The following is a 10,771-nucleotide window of genomic DNA, read 5'->3' as shown; positions in this document are numbered from 1 at the left end:
CACACACACACACACACACACACACACACACACACACACACACACACATACACACACACTCACACACACACACTCCCAAGATTGGTGCATCCCCACTTTGCACTTCCTCCCTCGTTTTTCCTCCGTCGCTTTTCCTGTACTCATAAAAAAACGATCGTCATTCTGGCCTACTTCGACCTTCCTCCTTCCCTTTTCCTCTACCCATGAAAAACGATAGTCATTATTTCCTTCTGATCTTAAGTCTAGCTTTCTTCTATTCTGTCTGTCCAGGTAAAATCGGCTCTTGAGGATATGTTCAGCGTGAGATGTCACCCATTGCTGAGCAGTGGCGCTACTGTCGTGGACTACGAGGAGGCCAACCAAGGACCATACGACCGCACATCGGATGTGGAGCCTTTCTGTGGACGCTACTCTGCCAAGAACCCCGGCTGGATCTACCACAAGGGCAATGGAGACGATGACGTCGGTGTCCCAGTCTCCACCAGCAACAACCGATATGTGAGTAGTAGTCCCTATCGGGATCAACAAAAAATCTCAAAGTAATTACCGTTGTTTTACGCTCCCTTCGACACGATTTAATAATCTAGGAGGCCGGCTGCTTCGACCACGCCTGTCAGGTCAGGGTCATCCGGGTCTAAGAGGGATACATCCCAGTAGACAGACGGAGATACTTGATTAAAAAAATAACTCCCCACACACAGAAATCGAACTCATGTCATCTGCGCGCAACGGTTGAGTGTCTTACCGCTATACTCCAGACAGAAGTTATGGGATGAGCTAAAACGGAAAAATAAAACAAAAGCACTAAGAATATTCACACAAAAATGTCGTCAACACTAGCTTGAGACAAACGTGTAACTCTAAATACATGCCCCGTTGTTGACATTAGTGCATTAGGAACAGTGAATAATACTCGCATTCCAGATTTTTGAAGTTTCATCACGAAGATGGTGAAAACAGAACTGAGCAGCGGGCACGATTTGGAGAGTCTTTAGCATTATTTATTCTTTATATTCAGGAAACTCGATCCATTGCACAAAAAAGTTAATTGTAACTATCAATGATCAAGACGTAGATGTCTTCATGAGTACAGATACATGCGTGTAGATAGATAGATAGATAGATAGATATATAGATAGATAGATAGATAGATAGATAGATAGATAGATAGATAGATAGATAGATAGATTTAAGAAATATTTCAATTAATGGACAGTACATTGCCTTTTTGTATGAGCATTTTCTATTGTCTGAAAGAATGTTGCTGTCAAAGCGGGCGCACATGATGAATTTGTTCGGTGTTAGTGTTAGTATGAATGCGTTTTTTATGTCCTATGTACGCCTTGGGCCCATGTTGTGGGGAAAGGCGGGATACAAATGCTCTTATTATTATAATAGATATCACATGTGATGTGTCTTGTATGTGTTAACATTGTTCCTCTTTCACCCCTTTCTTCCAACCCAGCTTTGTTTGGCCTACATGGGTCTCGGCAAGGTCAGCCGCGTGAACGTCGTCTTTGACTATAAGAACATCGATAATGACGACGCTGTGGGCGGTGTGAACTTTAACGTTGACGACTCAACACCCGACGTGTGAGTTTTCGTAGTTCTCTCCTCAGCTTATAAGAAGCTTTACTTTCTTATTGAGCTTGCTTTGCAAGAAGCTAGAGTTGTCATAAATTAAACTGCTACGAATCCAGTTTTGTTTCAATACGTATGAAAATGGTTTCACTTTTCTTTTTTTTTTTTCTTTTTTTTTTGGAAGAGGTGTTATTGAAACCTTTCCCCTCTCTCTGTTTTGCAGATGGAAATACCACTGTGAGGATATCCACGACTTGATTTCTAACAGCATCGTGGGCACTGGCATCATCGTTAACTATATCCGTACCTTCAGACAGGATGGAGCAGAGGATTTGTACATTGATCAGGTCATGTTTCTGAGAGCGCCACTGATGGACGATGCTGCCTGGGGTGAGGAATAACAGTGCACTTCTCATGTCATTTTTAGCTTTCCAACCTGTTGTAACACGCGTCCTAAATGATCTTAATCTCACCCCTTTTCCCCCTCTCTCTCTCTCTCTCTCTCTCTCTATCTATCTATCTATCTATCTCTATCTCGCTCTCGCTCTCTCTCTGTCTTTCTTTCTTTCTTTCTCTCTCTCGCTTTCGCTCTCTCGCTCTCTCGCTCTCTTTCTTACTCTCTCTCTCTCTCTCTCTTTCTCTCTCTCTCCCTTTCTCTCCCTCCCTCTCTCTCTCTCTCTCTCTCTCTCTCTTTCTCTCTTAAAATGAATCATCCATGGGGCATTCTGAAGTTCGGTTATTTTGGAGAGTTTAAGGCCCTCTACACACTTGGCTCGGTCCTATCAGGGTTGGCCGCTTAATTCCGAAGTTTCGCCTCTTAGATAAGCTTACAATGTTGAAAGAGGCGTTAACCTTATAGAATGACCAATGACACGTTCTCTTCCCCTCAGATGGCATTGCACTCATGAGAACAGCACAGGCTACGCCAAACGGGGCTTACATTGACAAAGTGGAAGTGAGTGAGACCGCTAGCAACACGTACGAAGTGAAGCTGTTCCCTCACCACTGTGGTTTTGACTTCCCTCTACCAGAGATCGCTGCTGCTACGGTCAGTAATGTCAGATCGTTTGTTTCTTCCCTTTGTCGCTTGGCTTTTTGATTTAGCAGATATCTTTCTATCTAAGTTTGCTGTTTTGCCTTTTTTTAAATGTATCTATTAGTATTATCATTAATATCACCTTCATTATTATTCTTAATAGTATTACCGTTATTATTATTATTATTATTATTATTATTATTATTATTATTATTATTATTATTATTATTATTATTATTATTATTATTATTATTATTATTATTATTATTATTATTATTAATATTATTATTATTGCCATTTTTATAATTATTATTATCACCATCATCATTTTGCTTATTTTTGCTTCCTTAAGAAATGTTTCCAAATGTATACATATATTTTTTTAAGATGAAAAGGTGGGCAGGGCCGGAGCGACCTGTAATTCAACAGTTGACATCATGTATGAAGACATGTGAGAATTAAGGGGAAAAAAGCCTACAATTCAATTTTCTTTCATCAGACAGAAATAATGCGTTCATTTTCTTAAAAGTGTATAACACAGTCGTTGTCTTATTCATCTTTTGTAACATTGCTGTTTTCCTTTTCAATTTTGTTTTTGTTTTTCAAAGTTACTAAAATCCACCTCATTTTGGCACTCGTGTAAAATTTGAACAACGTGACAATGCGACTTTTCCCTAGGACGTATTTTTAATCAAATAATGTATCAATACAAGTTCTGTAAGACTTCCTTCCTTCTCCCTTTGTCTCGCAGAAAAGCGGCTCTACCTACAGAATTACAAACGGGGGGAACGTCGGTGTAACCATCGCCAGAACACAGACTGCCTCTCCGCCTATTGCCGGAACGTACAAAGTGACATTCGACGGCGACACCAGCCCAGGTATCCCACGGATTGAATGAGCGGCTGTCTTGTTTTTTGTATTGACTTTTGGCTCTAATGTCATCTTCATGTCCATCAGCGTGATATCATAATATCTTTGCTTCTCTATGTGCTTCGACATGCCTGCTACTACAAAGTCATTAATTATGTTAATGGCAACCTTTTCTTGATTCCCCATAGGTTAAAAGATTCCAAAAGTGTTCATCCCTATCATTATCAACTAAATATGTCAACAACAACTACAACAGAAACAAACAAATACAAGATCAAAAGCAATAATGACACTGACAAGAGTGTTTGTATTACATTAGAAAAAACTTAGGAAAAGGTGAGAAGTGGTCGTTTGTATAGGTGATTGTCTCGGACATGTCATAGTAGCCGTGAGAGCAGGTTTGACTGTACTTTTACCCTTTACCTTTCCTTGTGACGTGGGTGGTGGAGTGGTTAGGCTAACGGACTGGTAATCGTGAGGTTGTGAGTTTGGAGGTTCGAGCCTCAGGCCTGTCGTTGTGTCCTTGGAAAAGGCATTGTACACCCTGGTGTGAATGGGCACCCGGATATAGACAACGAAAGATCTTGTCAGTGTGTTAGTGTTTTAATGCCTATAAATGGCAGCTTGCATTGTATGCTTCCTAGAAACTATAATGCTATCAAGTCTGCTGGTGTAATAATAATAATAGATTGCAAAGCACGTAGAGCTTGCTGTTGCGCGGGAATTTGCGCTGGACAAATGCTATCTATGTATCTAATGTTATTATTATTATTATTATTATTATTATTATTATTATTATTATTATTATTATTATTATTAATATTCTATCCACCACAGCCCACATCCCAGTAACCACAGAGCTGGACTCGGACGCTGTTGTGAGCAACCTCATGGCGATGAGAGTCGGTTTTGCCGAGGTCACCGAGAGTGGGAGCTGTTCTGAGTTCACCTACAGGGTGAAGATGCTCTCTCACACCGGGAACCAGCCACTCATGACGGTGAGTCAGCTATTTATCCTGCAGCGAGAGTAGGGGTGTGGCCTTATCTCTGTTTATATTGGGCTCTGGTGTGTGCATGTTTATATAGATAGATAGATAGATAGATAGATAGATAGATAGATAGATAGATAGATAGATAGATAGATAGATAGATAGATAGATAGATAGATAGATAGATAGATAGATAGATAGATAGATATGTGTGTGTTTGTGTGTGTGTGTGTGTGTGTGTGTACATAACCATACACTATATAGAAAATATGAGGGAAAAGATAGAGACACAGAGAGAGAGAAAGAGAGAGAGAGAGAGAGAGAGAGAGAGAGAGAGAGAGAGAGAGAGAGAGAGAGAGAGAGAGAGAGAGAGAGAGAGAGAGAGAGGGGTGTGAATATCAGAATATACTTTGATATAATATTCCAGACAAGAGTGATTTTACTAAAAAAGAGTACTTGTGTCTTTTGTCTGCTTCCATTCACACAAGACAGGAATGTTACTCACTGAGTAAAACCAGTGACACGAACAGGTACTTCCCGGGACGCTTACATGTATATATAATACTTGAAATTGCTTGTATTTCTGAAAATCATTCGACAACTATTCATGTTCTTCATAATTAGACTTTTGGAAACTTTTAGTAGTATGACTCCACGACGATTCTTCCATTCCCTTACTCTTTCTACCAGGTGGATAAGACCAGGCTGACAGGTACGAACGTGGATGCAACGGTTGACACAGTCGTTGACGGTGGTGTCTGGTTTGACCCCATCATGGGTGACCTTCTCCGAACATATCACACCAGCGCCCAAGTCACTGCTTTCATCAACAATGTTCCCACTTCCTGCCTGGATGACCAAACCTGCCAGTACGCATGGTCGTCTGGTTTGACGCCCACATTGTCTTCGATAAACCCAACTTCCGGTGAGCTTTCCCCTTTAGTTGTTCCTTTTGTTGCATGCATGTCTAGGCATGCTTCTTGGGTATATTATCAGTAGATTTTGACACATCATTTTTTTTTAAACCATCAAGCTTCATAGCTTTCATCGGCAAATATTGTGGGAGCAGTAGTACAAAACTAAGTTACCAGTGCAAAGAAATCTGCAGCACTACATATCCTTTCACAGAAAATACACTAATATAGCTCCCCACAATTCAGTGCGGAGTTTCTGAACTAGGATACCCTTATCAAGGCCAGGGACCCTTCATATGACAGCTTTTGTCCCTTAATTAACATTGGACATTTTCGTTTATCCATTCCGTCTCAGGCTCGATGGGTGCCGTTGTGACCATCAGTGGTTCAGGCTTTGACGGCGCGACCCTCAGCAATAACGAGGTGATCATCGGCGCCACACCCTGCACGGTCACAGGAGCGACCACCTCACAGATCACGTGCACGCTCAACAACGGCCCAACTGGAGATGCCAATGTGGCTGTCACTGTTGTAGGAAAGGGCTTGGCATCAGGGACGCTCTCGTTTGCTTACGTCACAGGCGTTACTGGCTTCACATCAGCCCCAGGAAGCGTTGAAGGTGAAGAAATCCAGCAGTGTAGTTTTTTAGATTCTAACCTATAAAAGTTAACAAAGCGAAATGAACTTTTAAAAATAATTATAAGAAGTTTTGTTGAGGCTTTTTGTTCTCAATATAAAGACGTTATCACTGGGATACAGGTGAAAGTAACAAAAAAAATGGCTATGAAAGGTGTACTTTTACAAAATTGTAAACATCCCGATATAGAGAAAAAGGATAACAACAGTTCTGCTTTATCCATATCGTGATACCTGATGCTGCCTTACAGAATTACTCATCTCCCTATTTTGTGTCTATTTCAGGCGGAACCACGTTGACCATCACTGGCTTTGGCTTCACGCCTGATGCAGAGGTCAAAGTTGACAACTCTGACTGTACCATTTTGACCAGTGGCGAATCCGAGATCACTTGCAGGACACCCAGAGCGGTACGTGGCGATGCCTTGTCGATGCGTGATGTGAATGTGGGTCTCCATTCATGATTATCATTAGCATGAGTCTTAAAAAAGGGAGGGGCGAGGGTGAAATCACAACGGGGAGTTGGTCTTCGTCTGCGAAGATTTTCCATTCTTAAAAAAAAGAGGGGGGAATTAAGTCCTTCCATTTAGAACTTACTTAATGTTGTACACACATTCAGGGTCTCCACTTTCCGTAGGGCGGTGTGTGGGTCACCGTGATGCTATATTTATGAAAAACACTTTTCACTTATTTCATAAATGGAGGACCAAAATGTAATTTTACCAGAACAATACGCAAAGCCTTTTCTAAGTTACCACATAATGTGGGTCTGCTGAGGCTGGATTGATGTTTTTATTTGCTGTTGGGTTTTTTTTGTTTGATTGTTTGCAGTTGTTGTGTTATTGTTATCGTTTGTTTTGATTTTGTTGTTGGTATTTTTGTTAGGGGGTTCTGGTCGTGTCCCTTTTTTGTTTTGGCATTTTTGGCTTATTCAAATTTGTTTGAGGAGTGGACTTCAGATTAGTTGATCAAACGAAGAATGTCAAAGGTAATATTTAACTTTGCAGGCTTCGCACACGAGCTCCCAGACGGTGGACGTAACTGTCGTCCAGGCTGGCAGTTCTGAGGTGGCTGGTCAGTTCACCTATGACCCCAGCCTGCCGTACACGCCTGTCATCACCGCCATCAGTAGGACCACGAGTGAAGTCTGGGGTAAGAATTGTCTTTTTTTTAAAACTTTCCTGCATGTGTATTTGACAACGTATTTTACACCGATCAATACAATTAGATGATTAAGGAGATGGGCTGCCTCGGCCTGTTTCGGCCTGTCATTCAGGCCAACCCGGGCTTAGAGGAGCACAACATCCAAACAGGCATACGAATAAGGTCTGTAAGAAGAAAAAAACCTTCCCCTCACAGTAGTCAAACTCAAGTCTTCAGGCACATACAACTGCAATGAGCCTTATCATTACACTACAAGCGTCTGTCTTTTATTTCAAGATCCATGATCTGACAAGTACGCGTTGAGAATTCGAACGCATATGCTATACGACTACATCGATTTCCTCAAAAATTCTCTTATGTAGAATGGCAGACATCTATCTACTTTGACTGCTGGTATAGTACTGTTACTTTAAGTCCTGAGATATTATGTCGTAGATGGATTCGCTTCAACTTTTTATTTTAACCCGGGCATAGAATATTTTCTAAAACAAGAACTAATTATGCATAGTCAGTGCGCTATTTCAGTTAATTATAATAGTAATAATAATAATAATAACAATAATAATAATAATAATAATAATAATAATAATAATAATAATAATAATAATAATAATAAAATAACATGGCATTTATATAGCAAATTTCCATAGGTTGCAATTCCCCTTGCTCTTTAGAAGACATTATTGTTATAATAGTTTAAAATTGCATACAGCATTTCTGCATTGGGATATATATATATATTTAATATCACCAATATGTCAACAACATTGTACAATCATGTAGACTTGTAACAATGCACATGTATTGCAAATTTATCGTAAATGTTCGCTGTCCGCGCAGGTGGCTCCACTATCACCATTGACGGCCAGGGTTTCGGCAATACCGAAATGCCAGTGACGCTGGGCGGTGTGGCAATGGTGGTGAGCGGCTACACGGACACTCAGATCGAAGCGACGCTCCCAGCGCTCTCACACGGCTCCTACATGCTCAGGGTGGATGTGCAGAATAATGGCTATGCAGATTTGAGGTGAGAACAGAGATATTACTTTCACGTTAATGATGAAATATGATTTTTTTCTTAGATGGAAGTTCATGAAAGGGGGGGGGGGGGCGTGTGAGCGCCTCCCCTCCTCCCCCCGCCCCTCTCTCCCCGGAAGAAACTGTTACGCTTTGTTTGATCCCCCCCCCCCACATTTTTTTCTTCCCGCGCCCGACCGGGAAAAATCTAATGAAACCTACATTCAACAAACACAACTCCCATCCCCACATCGTTTTTGTTTAATCAGTTAACATTTTCAATAGATTACTATACTATGTTCGTAAGGATTTCAGCGTGTCGGTCGCTTGTTATCTTTATTTTCCGCAATGATTTTATAACATAATTTTGTTTCACTAATAAGCTTACCATTCTTTGCCTCTTCGTCTGTTAACTACGCTTTGTTTTGTTTTTACTTCTGCACTGATAAGACCTTTTTTGTATTGCAAATGCTGTAAAACGTGTACTGTAACTGTGCTTTTACTTCTTTTTTTTCCAGACAAAATAGCATAAGCGACATCACGTACACGTTTGAGGTGACAAGCATGACTCCAGATTTCGGCTCTCTCTACGGCGGCACTGACCTCCTGATCACAGGCACAGGCTTCAACACTAACTCCTCCCTCATGGATGTCTCTGTGGGCCCACACAAGTGCGACATTTCTTCCGCGACTCTCACCAGCATTGAATGTCGCATCGCCGACACGGGAGTCACGCACACCATTTCTGCCACGGGGACCCATGTCAGTGAGTCAAAGTTGTTATAGTTCTCGAGACGTTTTGCTCAACATCTCGTAATCAACGCTCACAAATGGAGGCGGTATCTTTCTCCCAAAACCCTCAGTTCCTTAATTCAATTTTGAACTGAACACGTGGAAAGACATTGTAAATGTTGTCCCTCCACACTCAACTCCATCTGTATACTTGGGTATAGTGAATAATATCCTTACAAGGATAGGAAAAACCAGGACCCTACTTGGTTTGAAACTCCTACCCTCTAAATGGTGTAAGTTCTTCTACAAACGTGTTTAATCGTCAACAAAACGTCTTCTTTCTAATTTCACCCGAAATAAAGAATTAATTGCAGATGTCTAAGCATGTTCAAAAACTGCTCTCATAGATTCCAGTAAGAAGCTTATATTTTTCTGTTCTTGACTATGGGATATGCAATGTTGAGTCCATTGAGAGAAATTCGTCATTTAGTATTCCTGTCGGAGTTTTCATCTTGGAGTCCTTTTTAAACGTTAAGGGTGTGTTTAAAAACATAATTCCTCCCCCCACCCCCTTTTCCCTTCTTTGCCTTTCCCTTCTTTTTTCTGTTATCCATTCATCCGTCCAGCTTTCATTAATTCGTTCATTCATTCGTTCATTCATTCTTTCATTCAGTCATTTGTTCACTCATTAATTTGTTCGTTCCACTACCATCACTTCCTTCTCCGTCTTATCTTTTCAGCAAATGTCCATATATTCACATTGATTTATCTCTATTCTATTTTTAGACTACGGTATTGGCTATGCCTGGGACAAAGACCCCCACACAGTCAACGTTGGAGATTACGTCACCTGGACCTGGTCAACCCCCACCTACGTCTCTGACATCGGCTACGGCGTGCACCAAACGGAAAGAGCCGGCGACCTCTTCAGCCTAGAAGGCGGTTTCTCTTCTGGAGAAAAGACTCGCGTCGGTAGGGCCAAATACAACTGTTGAAATGAACAATTATGAGTGTGATTATATAAATCCTCGTTGACAATAGTTACATAAATCAGAAGCGAGCTGCTTTGACACTACCCATTACAGCATACCCAGACTATGAGGAATGCATTCCAGCATATAGGTGAGATGCTTGATAAAGTGAGTTCCCGCCTCAGGAATCGATCTCACATCTTCTTCATGCAACGAGGGGTCTACCCTTGCACTACAGACGCCAATTGTACAGGGAAAATATTACTTGAAATCGGTACTATAATTATGTAAGTATGATATAAGATTATTGTAAATGGATATGACTTCACAATGAAAAAAAACCAACAACATTGTGATTAAAATAAAGCAAGAACAAACAAGCATATAAACAATTAACAGCATTTCTTTTCATCAATCGTGTAACACACTCGGTTTACTTTCAGGGTCTTTCACACATCGATTCACTGTTCCTGGCACGTACCCTTACTGGACTGGCTTTATGGATTCGGCCATGACCATTTTCTTCCGTGGCACCATCAACGTTGTGGCCTTGGAATCTCATGCCCAGGTGCTCTCTGTTTCACAGCTGGGAGAGGAGGCACACTATGACACCGGTGAGTTGGCTGCATGTTAACGTTGACTTGATCCAATCAGCTTGCGGAGACTTGCTCTAGCTTTCTGGTATCAAATTCGCAAGCTGCGGGCCAGGAGGCTAAAGCTAAAATTTAACTTTATTTGAGTATAGATATTATCACTGTTTTCGTTTTGTTTACGTCTCTCTCTCTCTCTCTCTCTCTCTCTCTCTCTCTCTCTCTCTTTCTTTCTTTCTTTCTTTCTCTCTCTCTCTCTCTCTCTCTCTCT

At 41.1% G+C, this 10,771-nt stretch overlaps 1 protein-coding gene across 1 annotated transcript in view; it reads left to right on the top strand.

Moving 5' to 3' along the window:
- The window catches only part of LOC101849256 (fibrocystin-L), a gene marked incomplete in the record, with an annotated part of 72,819 nt that overhangs the window by 17,845 nt on the left and 44,203 nt on the right, over positions 1-10,771 (top strand). Inside the window, 13 exon segments of the mRNA XM_013087159.1 lie at positions 271-498; positions 1,466-1,593; positions 1,805-1,971; positions 2,472-2,629; positions 3,369-3,495; positions 4,325-4,485; positions 5,167-5,401; positions 5,746-6,009; positions 6,312-6,436; positions 7,034-7,178; positions 8,031-8,217; positions 8,726-8,973; positions 9,726-9,911. Coding sequence (XP_012942613.1) covers positions 271-498; positions 1,466-1,593; positions 1,805-1,971; positions 2,472-2,629; positions 3,369-3,495; positions 4,325-4,485; positions 5,167-5,401; positions 5,746-6,009; positions 6,312-6,436; positions 7,034-7,178; positions 8,031-8,217; positions 8,726-8,973; positions 9,726-9,911 — 2,359 coding nt within the window.

The sequence above is a fragment of the Aplysia californica genome, unplaced genomic scaffold (genome assembly GCF_000002075.1).
Source record: "Aplysia californica isolate F4 #8 unplaced genomic scaffold, AplCal3.0 scaffold00002, whole genome shotgun sequence".
NCBI classification, from domain to species: Eukaryota; Metazoa; Mollusca; class Gastropoda; order Aplysiida; family Aplysiidae; genus Aplysia; species Aplysia californica.
This window is presented reverse-complemented; position numbering and strand designations above follow the sequence as displayed.